Source organism: Sciurus vulgaris (assembly GCF_902686455.1).
Source record: "Sciurus vulgaris genome assembly, chromosome: 14".
NCBI classification, from domain to species: Eukaryota; Metazoa; Chordata; class Mammalia; order Rodentia; family Sciuridae; genus Sciurus; species Sciurus vulgaris.
Genome location: NC_136475.1, coordinates 20,113,303 through 20,128,337, shown reverse-complemented (window position 1 = coordinate 20,128,337; position 15,035 = coordinate 20,113,303). Strand labels below are relative to the sequence as shown.

The 15,035-nt window shown below is 33.8% G+C and overlaps 1 protein-coding gene across 8 annotated transcripts in view; it reads right to left on the bottom strand.

The window, feature by feature from the left end:
• CCDC138 (coiled-coil domain containing 138) overlaps window positions 1-15,035 on the bottom strand; it is a gene marked incomplete at its 5' end in the record, with an annotated part of 96,958 nt that overhangs the window by 36,667 nt on the left and 45,256 nt on the right. For 6 of the 8 annotated variants that reach the window (XM_079111170.1, XM_079111165.1, XM_079111166.1 and 3 more), the window contains 2 exons: window positions 5,545-5,737; window positions 11,019-11,135. In XM_079111170.1, coding sequence (XP_078967296.1) covers window positions 5,545-5,737; window positions 11,019-11,135 — 310 coding nt within the window. Of the gene's footprint in view, window positions 1-5,544; window positions 5,738-10,990; window positions 11,136-15,035 lie in introns of those variants that run through there. The other 2 variants (XM_079111172.1, XM_079111168.1) reach the window with 2 other exon arrangements.

Sequence of the window (15,035 nt, the reverse complement as noted above, 5' to 3'; positions counted from 1 at the left end):
ATACCTAAACCAGACAGAGACACATCGAGGAAAGAAAATTTCAGACCAACATCCTTAATGAACATCGACGCAAAAATTCTCAACAAAATTTTAGCAAATCACATACAAAAATATATTAAAAAGATAGTGCACCACGATCAAGTGGGTTTTATCCCAGGGATGCAAGGTTGGTTCAACATACGGAAATCAATAAATGTCATTCACCATATCAACAGACTTAAAGTTAAGAATCACATGATTATTTCAATAGATGCAGAAAAAGCATTCGATAAAATAAAGCATCCCTTCATGCTCAAAACACTAGGAAAAATTGGGGTAGTAGGAACATTCCTTAACATTGTAAAGGCCATCTACGCTAAGCCCATAGCCAATATCATTCTAAATGGTGAAAAACTGAAAGCATTCCCCCTAAAAACTGGAACAAGGCATGGATGCCCTCTTTCACCACTTCTATTCAATATCATCCTTTAGACTCTAGCCAGAGCAATTAGACAAACCAAAGAAATTAAAGGGATAGGAATTGGAAAAGAAGAACTCAAACTATCCCTGTTCGCTGATGTCATCATTATAAATTTAGAGGAACCTGGAAATTCACCAGAAAACTCTTCGAACTCATAAGTGAATTCAGTAAAGTAGCAGGTTACAAGATCAATGCTCATTAATCCAATGCATTTTTATACATAAGTGATGAATCTTCAGAAAGAGAAATTAGGAAAACTACCTCATTCACAATAGCCTCGAAAAAAATAAAATACTTGGGAATCAATCTCACAAAAGAGGTGAAAGACCTCTACAATGAGAACTACAGAACACTAAAGAAAGAAATTAAAGAACACCTTAGAAGATGGAAAGATCTTCCGTGTTCTTGGATAGGAAGAATTAATATTGTCAAAATGGCCATACTACCTAAAGTGCTATACAGATTCAATGCAATTCCAATTAAAATCCCAATGATGTACCTTACAGAAATAGAGCAAGCAATTATGAAATTCATCTGGAAGAATAAAAAACCCAGAATAGCTAAAGCAATCCTCAGTAGAAAGAGCGAAGCAGGGGGTATCGCAATACCAAATCTTCAACTCTATTACAAAGTAATAGTAACAAAAACATCATGGTATTGGTACCAAAACAGACAGGTAGATCAATGGTACAGAATAGAGGACATGGACACAAACCCAAATAAATACAATTTTCTCATACTAGACAAAGGTGCCAAAAATATGCAATGGAGAAAAGATAGCCTCTTCAACAAATGGTGCTGGGAAAACTGGAAATCCATATGCAACAGAATGAAATGAAACCCCTATCTCTCACCCTGCACAAAAATCAACTCAAAATGGATCAAGGACCTCGGAATCAGACCAGAGACCCTGCATCTTATAGAAGAAAAAGTAGATTCAAATTTTCAACTTGTTGGCTTAGGATCAGACTTCCTTAACAGGACTCCCATAGCACAAGAAATAAAAGCAAGAATCAACAACTGGGACAGATTCAAACTAAAAAGCTTTCTCTCAGCAAAGGAAACTATCAGTAATGTGAAGAGAGAGCCTGCAGAGTAGGAGAATATCTTTGCCACTCATACTTCAGATAGAGCACTAATTTCCAGAATCTATAAAGAACTCAAAAAACTCTACACCAAGAATACAAATAATCCAATCAACAAATGGGCTAAGGAAATGAACAGACACTTCACAGAAGAAGATGTACAAGCAATCAACAGATATATGGAAAAATGTTCAACATCTCTAGTAATAAGAGAAATGCAAATCAAAACTACACTAAGATTCCATCTCACCCCAATTAGAATGGCGATTATCAAGAACACAAGCAACAATAGGTGTTGGCGAGGATGTGGAGAAAAAGGTGCACTCATACATTGCTGGTGGGGTTGCAAATTAGTGCAGCCACTCTGGAAAGCAGTATGGAGATTCCTCAGTAAGCTGCAATGGAACCACCATTTGACCCAGCTATCCCACTCTTTGGCCTACACCCAAAGGACTTAAAATCAGCATACTACAGAGATACAGCCACATCAATGTTCATAGCTGCTCAATTCACCATAGCCAGATTGTGGAACCAACCTAGATGCCCTTCAGTTGATGAATGGATAAAGAAACTGTGGCATATATATACAATGGAATATTACTCCCCCATGAAGAATGATAAAATTATGGCATTTGCAGGCAAATGGATGAAATTGGAGAATATCATGCTAAGTGAGATAAGCCAATCTCAAAAAACTAAAGGATGAATGATCTCGCTGATAAGCGGATGAGGACATATAATGGGGGTGGGAGGGGTTAGCGTTAGGGTTAGGGTTAGGTTTAGGGTTAGGGATAAGGAGGGTGGTAAGAATGGAGGAAGGAAGGAATGTAAGGAGGGAAAAGAGGGGTGGGAGGGGTGGGGGGAACGGAAAAAAATAACAGAATGAATGAAACAACATTGCCCTATGTAAATTTATGATTACACAAATGTTATGCCTTGATTCCATGTATAAACAGAGAAACAACATGTATCCCATTTGTTTACAATTAAAAAAAAAAAAAAAGCAATTAGAAACTCTGCCACAATTGCCATCTACAGATGAGCTCCACTGCCCAGCTCTGACCCTAGGTTAATTCTATGCTCTTCACAAGGTGCAGAAGAAATGATGCTGTATGTCCAGGATCCTAGCCTTGAGAGCTCTTGCAACACCAACTTTTCTGCCACGTGTGAATAAGCCCGATGGGAGAAAGGCCAACCAAGAACAGGGAGCCCAGCCCAGAAAAACCTGTCCTTGGAGTCCATTCCAAATTACCAATCCAAAAAATTGTGAGCTAGTAAATAAAAGGTTTTTGTAAGTCCCATAAGTGTTTGGTTGTTTATATAGCCATAGACAGGATAATGTGGTCTAACATACCTTAATTCAACTCTTAAAAGTCAAATATAAACAGTAATGAAGTCTATTGATATTGATAATAGATAGCTACCATAAAGCTAGAATTTAATATAGCTGCGTGTGGAGGCACATGCCTATGATCCCAGTGACTCAGGAGACTGAGGTAGGAGGATTGTAAATTCAAAGTCAGTCTGGGAAACTTAGTAAACCTTGTCTCAAAATTAAAAAACAACTGTTTGTTCTTTTGGTTCTATCAGTTTTTGCTTGGTGTTATTTGTACATAAAGGATTATGATGTTTCTTGATGATAAGACCACTTAATCACTATGACATGACCCTCATCTCCAATAACAGTCTTCACTCTGAAAGTTACTTGGTCATCCAATCAGACAACCTTAGTAGTCATTTAATTAAGGTGTTTATTATCTCCTTTGTTGGCATTTTAGCTATACCTCCTTTTATTGGCTCTTTTTTTAGATGTATATTTTTTAAGATTTTGATGGACCTTTATTTTATTCATTTATTTATTTGTGGTGCTGAGAATCAAACCCAGTGCCTCACATATACTAGGCAAGTGCTCTACCACTGAGCCACAACCCCAGCCTCAGCCACAACCCCAGCCCCTCACTGGCTCTTTTATTGGTTGTTTTAGGCTTTATACATGAGCATCCTTGAATTAATAGTTTTCTCTACTAGTTTTTCTCTAGAAAACTAATAGTCATACTTCATGGCTCTGTAAAGATGATCAGCATGTCCAATAATGTACTGAACAAAAATGGTGACAAAGAGCACATAATTCCCTTCTGTTATTTCCCCATTTTAAATAAATATTCCTTACTGTATTTTTGCTTTTTTACAGAGTTATCAAGAATGAACATGACATTCTATCAAGCTATGTTAAATGTTGATATATAATTTTGAATTTTTCTAATTAAATGATTAATGGTTAAAATTTTTTCTTATATTATGTGGCACTGAATTTACGGTATCAATCTTATTGGATCTCTGATGAATATGTACATTTTTAAATATGTGGCTATGGTCTGATAAAACTATTCATCTATGTGTGTGTGTAAACACGTAAGTCCTTGAAATAGACCTGCAGTAAACTTTACTTTGGGCTAATTGTGCCTTTCTTCTCTTTTTCTATTTTTGATACTAGGGATTGTACTCAGGACACTTTACCACTGAGTGTGCCCATGCCTTTTTAATTTTGAGACAGGGTTTTCCTAAGTTACTGAGGGTCTTGTTAAGTTGCTAAGACTGCCTCGAATTTGTGATCCTCTTGCCTCAGCCTCCTGAGTTGCTGGGATTACAGGCATGAGCTACCATGCCTGGCTCATAAATGATCTTTCCAAACAGTTACCAGTCTATTATAATTTTAATAACAGAAACCAAGCAAAAATAACTAAGAAGGCAGAATTATGACTTTTTGTTTTTTTTATTAGTTCCCTTACCACTGGGAGTAACTATACAGAACGTACTTCAGAGAAAGTAGCCAAATTAAATTACTGTCATTGCCCATTTAAAGAAACCACCATTCTGAGTCATATAATTTAGCAAACACAATAGATACAAAACTAATATATTTATTGCTTGACTACGGTGGCATGACTCTAACAAAAATTCTCATATTTAATGATTCAGAATGATAACTGGTTACAGGTAATAATTTAAAGTATATCAATTAAGTTGACAATACATATAATTAAGCTGCACACCTGTAAATCCCAGCAACTGAGGAGGCTGAGACAGGAGAATCACAAATTCTGAGGCCAAGCTGGCAACTTAGTGAGACACTATCTTGAAATAAAAAATAAAAAGGGTTGGGATGTGCTTCAGTAGTAGAACACACCTGGGTTCAATCTCTAGTACTGGAGGGAAAAAATTATGGTCATCTTTGGTTGACGCATTTCCTTCTTTCCCTCCCTTTTGTCCCCTCCCTCCCTTCATTTCTTCTTTCCTTTGCAATGCTGGGGACTGAGCCCAGGTCTTGTGCACGTAGCATTATTTTTAATTGATTCATTTCTTTACATATCAATAAATTCATTCTTATGTACCAAGCACCATGCTAGGCATCGGTGGATAAACAAAATAAGTTTTTATCCTCAGTAAGCTAACTAGTGCAGGACTGATAAGCTTTTTTGGTATAGGGCCTGGTAATAATTTTATAAATTTCAGAGGCTATACAGTCTCTGTTGCCAACTGCTCAGCTCTGCTGTTCAAAGGCAAAAAGAGTCATAGACAAGATATAATGAACAAGCATGGCTGTGTGAGAAAATTTTATTAACAAAACAGATGGTGGACCCGATATGCTCTATAAGTTATAGTTTGCCAACTTGGCTGTCTAGCAGAAAATAATAAATTAACTAGCAATTCCAATTTATGTGGCAAATAAGCCAACAATTGTAAGTGAAGGGTGCTATTAGAACATGATCTAGGAGAATCAACACAGACTTCTCGGAGGAAGCAACAATACAAAAGACTTTGTTCTCTCAAATTCAGCAAGTAAAAATTGATTTTAAATAATGTGCCACCATTATGAAATAAGACAAAAATCTCATGCTGAAAATTTAAAACATATTTGATTATAAAATAATTGCTTTATTATGTGGTTATCTCTCCTAGTTACTAAAAATTATTCTGTAAGCATGCTTGAAAGCTTACCTTGAGTGACTGTTTTGAGAACAATTAAGGTTGACAAAAATCTCAATGGCAAATTGGAGTTCTTAAAGAAAGCAGCTGTCTTTGGTTTATTTTCCACAGAATGTTCTGAAGAATTATCCTGAATTCCTTTAATTACTACTCCTTTAAATATATCTTCACCCAGTCTTCTCAATGTTGATGTCATAGTTGAATGCTGTTAAAAATATGTACCATCTTAGTGTATTTGCTCATGCTCAGAAAACATTTATTTTAAATACTGTGATCAAATAAATGAACTAAAAGTAAATTAATTTCTTGTTAATTAAAAAAATGAAACAAAAATATGCAAGACTGGAAGGTTACAATCAACTGAAAAGAATCTTAATTAAGTATGTGTATTTTTCTAAAACATGTAAAAACATAAGATCAAGCTATATTTCTGGAATATCATCAAAGGAAGAGAGGTAGACTGCCTGCTCTCTGTTCGTCATTGCCCTACCATCACTGACTACCAGTTTCTCAAGTGTATCTTACTGTATTTGGTTAGGAAATGACCATCTAGAGTCTCACTGTTTTCAATTTAATATGACTATAAATGTCCTCAGTGCTTCTGAAAACTGAACAATTTCAAAAGAATAAAATACTAGGTTAGAATCATAGAAAATTCTCATGGAGAACAAACAAACAAGAAAACAGGCAAAATAGGAATAATGGCATAGAACAAACTACCTCTAAAATAACAGAATCTAGTGGTATTCCATATATTCACCAAGAATCAAATGAAAGAAAACCATTTCAGTCTGCTGTAGAGAATATGCTTTGCTAAGCCAGACTTAGAAATAACTTAAAATTTCATTTGTTTATGATTCTAATTCTTCAATCCCATGTCACTGAGTTTACAAGAGTTACCTGCCTCTGAATGGGGATTTGTGAACAATTGGTTCCCTATTCAATATTGATCCTGCAATGCATACAACAAGCTTCAGCTTTTAAATTAGAAACAGATATACTGAGATTTTGTGAGTATCAAATGCCAAATGACTGGGTGGCACAAGCAGTGTAATCTAATTCAAATACATTGCTAATAAGTGTATAATATCATTAGGAAAAAGTAATACATGAGATTTAAAACCTCAATTTAAAATTAAATATTTGAAGATTATTACAGTAATTATGCTAAAATGACAAGATCAAGGAATTCTACTTATTTTTGTTTAAAAAACAATCTCTAATGCTTTATACTACTTTTATAATAGGAAAATGAATTGTTCTTTACTTTTCAAATATGTGTGTGGACACTGTTTCTCTTTAATTGAAAAAAAGTAAAAAAACCACAAAGATTTTATTTTTTTAAATTATTGCTAAGGTTTCAGCAATATCTGCAACTAATACTAGCCAAAAATGTACACTTACCACACCAAAAATAAGGAAAGCCTCAAAAGTAAATGAAAAAAGAGAATCAATAGCTGTCAATCCCAATATATGACAAAATATTACAATTACCCAACTAAAAATTTAACACAGCTGTGATAAAATGAGCATTTATAAACACTTTTAGAAAATCTCATTGAAGAACTGAAAAGTCTTACCAAAGAAAATACAGAAGAAAAACCAAGTGGAAATTTTAGAACTGGAAATACAATAAACACAATAAAAATTTAGAGAATAGCCTGGGTAGCAGAATGGAGGGGACAGAGAAAGAATTAGTTAACCAGAAAGTAAAAAAACAGAAAACAGTTAATCTGAACAACCATACTAAACTGAAAAACAAACAAATAGGATGTTGAGGAATTAAGAGTATAACAAGAGGGGATAGGGAGATAGCTCAGTCTGTAGAGTGCTTGCCTTGTAAGCACAAGGCCCTGGGTTCCATCCCCAGCACCCCCAAAAAAAAAAAAAAAAAAAAAAGAGTATAACAAGAAATTTAATAGTCATGTCATAGAGTCCTCAAAGGAAAAAAAAAAATCAGGTAGCTAAAAAAATACTTGAGAAACAATAGCTAAAAACTTCCCAGACACGGCAAAAATTACACGTAGAGATTAAAGAAGCTGAACAAATCCCAAACAGGATAAATCCAAAGAGATCAACACTAAGACCTATCGTTATCAAACTTATAAAAACTACCAAAAAAAAAAAAAAAAAGGAGAAAGAGAAACGATACTCTATATTACATGTACGGGGAAAATAACTCAAATGACAATAGATTTATTATCAGAAACCGTGGAGGTGAGAAGGAACTGGAACAATTCCAAAAAGCCAAAGGTTGGGAGAGAAAAATAAAAGCCTCTCACTCAAAATCCAATTCCCAGTGCAAATATCCTTCAGAAATGAAAGAAAAATCAGGATGTCAAAATGAAGAAAACAGGAGGATCTGTCATCAGCAGATCCACTCTAAAAAAATAAAGTTCTTTTAAACAGAAAGAAAAGGCTAAAAGAACATCAGGAAGAAGAACACAAAAAACAAAAATATACAGTAGACTTTTATTCTCTTCTTGAGTTTATAAACTGTATGATGGGTGAAGCAAAAACAATAACATTATCTCATGCAGTTCTTTTTTTGTACCAGGCCAGGGGTACTTAACCACCTAGCCACATCCTCCAGTCTTTTCTTTTATATTTTATTAGAGACAGGGTCTTGCTAAGTTGCTTAGGGCCTCACTAAGTTGCTGAGGTTGCATTTGAACTCAAGATCCTTCTGCCTCAATCTCTCAAATCCATGCTGGGATTACAGGCATAGGCCACTGTGACCAGATACAGAAGAAATATTTAGCATGATTATATTATAAAATGAGGGAGGTTAAGAGATGTCATATCTATTTCACTCGAAACTGGTAAAATCATGGTACCAGTTAGACTAATAAGTGATTCATATATAATATAATACCAAGAACTACTAAAAAAGATAAAGTGATATACCCCTTGGGGGCTGGGGACACAGCTCAGTTGGTAGAGTGCTTGCCTCACATGCACAAGGCCCTGGGTTCAATCCCCAGCACCACAAAAAAAAAAAAAAAAAAAAAAAAAAAAAAGAGAGAGAGAGAGAGAGAGAGAGAGAGAGACCCTAAATGAAAATGGAATTCTAAAAATTGTTTGAGTAACCCATAAGACATTAGGAAAAGAAACCAAAAAAATGAAAAACAGATAAAAACAAGAAATAAGATGACAGTTTAAGCCCTACCATGTACAAATTAAATACCAAATAAAACACAAAGATTGACAAAACTGATTTACAAACATAACCCAGTCCTATGCTGCCTACAAAAACTCATTTCAAATGTAAGAATATAAGCAGGTCAAAAGTAAAAAAAAAAACAAAACAGAAAGAGATATACCATGAGAATATGAATCAAAGGAAAGCAGAAATGGCCATATTAATATCAGTTAAAGTGATTTCATGAGCAAAGAAAATGACCAAAAAAGGACTTTATATACCAATAAAAGGGTCAATCTATCAAGAAGACAAAACAATCCTAAATGTATTTGGACTGAGCAACAGAGATATACTATGTGAGATAAAGATGGATAGAAATAAGAGAAGGAACACAAATTTACTACTAAAGCTAAAGACTTCTTTTTTTAATTTTTAAAAATTTTATTTGTTCTAATTAGTTGCACATGACAATAGAATGCATTTATACATTTTGAGATATTCAACATTACCTCTTAACAATTGATAGAACTAGATAAAATATCAACAAGGATATAAAACAACTTACAAATATCAACAAAACAACCAAACCCGAAGAAAAGACCTATAACAGACTAAATAATTCATGGGTCATGATATGAAAATAAAACATATCAAAATCTATAGGACATGATTAAAGCAGAATGGATGGAAAAATAGCACTAAATTAATAAATGTATATATTAAAAGCGGAAAAGTCTTGAATCAATAAGTTTTCACTTCAGTAACCTAGAAAAGGGAGAGCATAATAAACTCAAAGCAAGGAAAAGCAAGAAAATAATAGATAGCAAGAAGAAATCAAAATTGAAAACAAAAAAATGACAGAAAAATCAACAAAACAAAGAGATAATCCTCTGAAAGAACAATGAAAAAGACAAACTTCTAGAAAAAAAAAAAAAAAAGAAAAGAAAACCCAAATTTCCATATCTGGAATAAAGTAGGGCTATCACTATAGACTCTGCAGATTTCAAAAAGATAATACTGTGATAAACTCTACACAAATAAATTTATGTAGATAAAATGGTTCAGTTCCTCAAAAAGCACAAACTACAAGTCACCAATATGAATTATATAATTATAAATATATAATTAGAATAGTCTTGTAACTATTAAGAAAAATAAATTCAAAATTTAAACCGCCCCCTAAAAGAAATCTCTAGGTCCAAACAGTTCACTTGCAGAAGTCTACCCAATATTTAAAGAATTAACACTAACTCTACAAAATTCTTCCAGATGAGACAATTACCATTTTTATAAACCTAACATTACCCTAATACAAAACCAAAGCTCAAAACAAAGAAAACCACACACCAATATTCCTCATGAATGTAAATGAAGACTCCTTAACAAAATACTAGCATACAGAATTCATCAATAAGCAAGAATTAAACATCACAACCAAATGGGCTTTATGTCAGGGATGCACAGCTGATTCAATGCTTAAAAATTTATGTAATCTACCATATTAACCAGTTAAAGATGAAAAACATTAAATGACCTTACCAATCAATACAAAAAATTCATTTGAAAAAATTCAATAATAAACCCATTCATAATAAAACCTCTGAAAAATAGGAATCGAGGGGAATTAACTCAAATTGAAAAAAGTCATCTACAAAAATTCTATGTTAATGTTTACTTAATGGTAACAGACTAAATGGTGCCCCCTAAGGTGGAGAACAAGGCAAAGATATTTGCTCTCACCACCATGTACAATCAGTATAGTATTAGAAATTCTAGTTAATGCAATAAACCACAAAAAGAAACTAAAGGTATACATATTAAAAAGGAAAACAAAAACAAAAGCTACTGTGTTTATATTTGAGATAACATGACTATCTATGTAGAAAATTCCAAGGAGTCTTTTAAGAAATTCCTAAACTACTAAGGTCAAAGTCCCAGGACACAAAATAAACAAAAAAAATCAATTATATTTTTATATGCTATTGACAAACATATGGACATCAAAATTTAAAAGGATGCTAATTAAAATCACATTAAAATTAAATACTCAGTTGAAAACTCATACAGAGGAATTCTGTGCAGAAAACTACAGCACCAATGAAAGAAATCAAAGTTCTAAATAAGCGAAGAGACAATCTGTGTTCATAAATTGGAAGATGAAACACAATAAAAAGTCAATTCTCAATTTGATATATAAGTTTAATGCTATTCTTATCAAAATCTCTGCAAGACATTTTATAAATACAGAAGATTTTATATATATATATATATATATATAAGCAAAATCAAGGGAATTAAAACTAATTTAAGTATTACCTGAAAATAAGTTCCTATAGTCATTTACCTGTGTTCCTCCATCAAGCTGCCGTAGGGACCAATATATAAATTTTACAAAAGGCTCATGAAGTTTGGCATTCACAAATGGCATCCACTGTAGCTGCTCTGTCATCATAGGCAAAAGCTAAACATAAACAGAAAGGCGCAGCAGTTTTAGATGTCTGGAATTAACTACCAAAATTTTCCAAAAAATTAACAAAAGAAAAAATAATTTTTAATAAAAATCTCTTAAAATCGCCATAGGCTACAGAATTTGGCAATGTGCACTTGAAATTTTAAGTATGTACTTCGTACAAGGGCAAGTGCTGAATCCCAGTGATCTGGGAGGCTGAGGCAAGAGGATTGCAAGTTCAAAGCAGCCTCAGCAATTTATTTGTGGCTATAAGCAACACAGTGAGAGCCTGTCGGGAAAATAAAAAACAGAAAGGTCTGGGGATATAGCTCAGTGCTAAAGTGCTCCTGGATTCAATCCCCAGTTACCACCCCCTCAAAAAATTTAAGTATGCATATTTGCTCTCATCCAGCAATAGCACATCAAGGGATTTAAAGAGCTTAACCTTAATATACATACTCTTTGAAGCTTAAATGATAAAATAAACATATATCCTTTAAAAATGATAACCTAGATTTATTTTTATTATCATAAAATAGTCCATAGCAAGCAATAATAAAGAATCCAATTAAAAAAGTCTATTTAAATTTATATTGAAAAAGATATGTGAAAGAATATTTTCTAAAAATACTAACAGTTGGATTTTAATAACTTGAGTAATATTTACTTTCCTCTTTACACATCTGTTATCATAATTAATGTCAATTTGTAAAAATAATTTAAAAATTTAAAAATATGCTGATGACCTTTGCTTCAAAAGTAGGTCATTTTGCTAAATGACTTTAAAGACCATAAAGATATATCCTAATGCTCTGATAAAATAACACTAAACTTCTGGAATGTTAACCAGTCTAAGAAATCACCTAAAATATACCCCTGCAAAACCACATGTACAAAGATATTTATTTATAACAGCATAAACCTGGAAATAACTTAGTGGTTAACAGGGAAATTTTAAGTTAACTTTACATCCAATGGACTAAAGATTATGAATGTATTGTATGTACACTTATTTTCTGTATATGTATTGTGATGTTTCAATATCTTTCAAAAAGTCTTCTAACTAGGGAAAGACTGCCCCTCCCTGAGCTAGCCAATTCTTAAGAGACAACAAAAAGCACACTTGAAGATGCCTTTGATCTAACCAATCCAGAGTCAAACCTCCTCTGTGTGATCCATGCCTTAGGAAAATTATTCTAGCTAGCCACTCCTATTCACCCTGCCTAGTCTTTCCTTTCTAATGCTTTCCCCTTGTTTCTGTCTTCCGCTTCTTGAACACTCTGGTGTCTTCTCATGTGGCTCTGCATAACCTGCAGAGCCTTCTGTCTCTAAGACCTGTGAATATATAAACTCTGTTGTTTTTTCTTCCTCTGAGCCTCTCTGCTTTCTCATGTAGCTGCATCTGACTGAAAATATCATTAAAAAATGCAAATGGTGCATGCCTGTAATCCCAGCAGCTTGGGAGATGAGGCAGAAGGATCCTGAGTTCAAAGCCAGCCTCAACAAAAGCGAGGCACTAAGCAACTCAGTGAGACCCTGTCTCTAAACAAAATACAAAATAGGGCTGGGGATGTGGCTCAGTGGTCAAGTACCCCTGCGTTCAATTCCTGATACAAAAAAAAAAAAAAAGAATACAATGAGCAAATAGATACACATTACTGATAAATTAAGTAAAGCAAAGCCAGGATACAAAATCACATATACAACCACAGACATGACTAATAAGCTATGAAAATAAATAGTTTCAAAGTGCATATTTAATCTCTTGAAGCAAGATGTGGTACTTTTCCTTTTGAAATACTTTTGAAATACTTTCCTTTTGAAATACTCTGTCTCTTCAGATTCTGTGACATCAATTTCTCCTGGTTTCCCTTATACTTCTCTTACCAGTCTCTTTTGCTTACTTATTCTCATTTGCCTATTAAATATTGGAGTTACTCAAGATTCAATATTAGCTACTATAAACTGATGACTAATGTTTATATATACATATATCAAACCTCTCCAACAGTTCTGGGTCTCTCATGTCAATAGATACTAGACACAATCCATTTTGCTGTTTCAAAGCCATCTCAAACTTAACATATCCAGTAGAAACTTGTCAGATTCCCCTACATACTGAGATTTCCCTCCCCAATAGTTACTACTCTGAGTTACTGCTATCAACTCATACAGCTGCAAAAGTCATAAACCTGAAAGTCAACCTTGACACTTCAATTCTTACAATTAACAAGTCCCATCAATTTTATCTCCTTTAGAAATAGTCCAGTTCTAATTCTAAACCCACCATCCCAATCCAAATTGCTACCTTATTTCACCTTAACTACTTAATCTTAATTATTCTCCCACCACAGACATGTGATTGACTCCAATCCTACCTCCATGTAACAGTTAGCACAATCCTTTGAAAGAATAAACCTGATATTATTTTCTCCCTCAATGTTCTTCACTGGCTTCCTACTACTGTTAAGGTATCATTTCCTATAATTCAAACAATTAAACCTCAAACAAAAAAAAGAAAAAAATTACAGACATTTCATAATTTGAAAAATGTCCAAATAGTACTTTTATAGATACTTTCATGAATAAATGCAATTTGATAACCACATACTCTGTTAAGATCACAATCTCAGTAAAATTTTGTGTTGAACTCTCCCACCTCATTTTAATATGTGACTGAAACAGGAAACAGGTTACATAACTCTACAAGGAAGCATTCAGAATAATTAAGACTATAAGATATTCAACAAATTGAGACTCTTCAACATAATAACATAAAACATGAGGAGGGGGAGAAAGGAGATGGTAAAGTATCCAAAATATGGAGACTTAGGAGACACAAAGATCAAGAGCACCATGTAGCCCTGGTTATATTATTTTGGTTGTGGTGCGTTTTTTAGCAATAGCTTTCTTGAGACACAATTTGTAACTGAGGGAAAATCTAAATAAACTCTCCAGTTTCACTTACTTCCAGTTGACTTTAAATATCACTAATTTTGAAGGTCAAAGCACACAGCTGATCAATATATTATTAGTCTTTCACTAGCTCTGCTGTAGATAGTGCCTCTGACATGTGGGTTTATGATGATAACTATTGCCCACATCACCTTTCAAGGACTTGAAGGCTGCTTTTGTCAAAAGAACTAACTGTTGGGGGGTGGGAGGGGTGGGGGGAAGGGAAAAAATAACAGAATGAATCAAACAACATTACTCTATGTAAATTTATGATTACACAAATGGTATGCCTTTACGCCATGTACAGAGAAACAACATGTATCCCATTTGTTTACAATAAAAAAAAAATTAGGAGAAAAAAATCGATTACAACTAATTGTATAAAGATGAAATACCTAAAAAAAAAAAAAAAAGAACTAACTGTTGGGCTAGGGTTGTGGCTCAATGGTAGGGCACTTGACAAGTACATGTGAGGCACTGGGTTCTAGTGTCAGCAACACAGAAATAAATAAACAAAGGCATTGTGTCCATTTACAACAAAAAGAAAAGAAGAAAGAAAGAAAAGAAAAAAGAAAGAAAGAAAGAAAGAGAGAGAGAGAGAGAGGGAGGGAGGGAGGGAGGGAGGAAGGAAAAAGAAAAGAAAGGAAAGAAAGAAAAGCACTAACTGTTCACTTGGACTTATGCAGATGTCCAAAGGGTGACTAAACAGGGTGAAAAGTCTGGCATCTTTGCCTTTGCATTTTATCTGTCTCCTTTGCTACCTTAATTTTTGGGTCAGATTGTTTCTGTTCAACTCTGCATGTAGACACATTAGTAGCTTAAGAAATGTTTGTTCAGAACTGGTAGTAAAAGGTTGAAAATTTCAAAATTTCGCAAACGTCTCTCCTACCATTTCAACGCTAGAAGAAGAAGAAAAGGGTAACTAAGATATTTTAAGTTTTACAGGGGCATCATGAT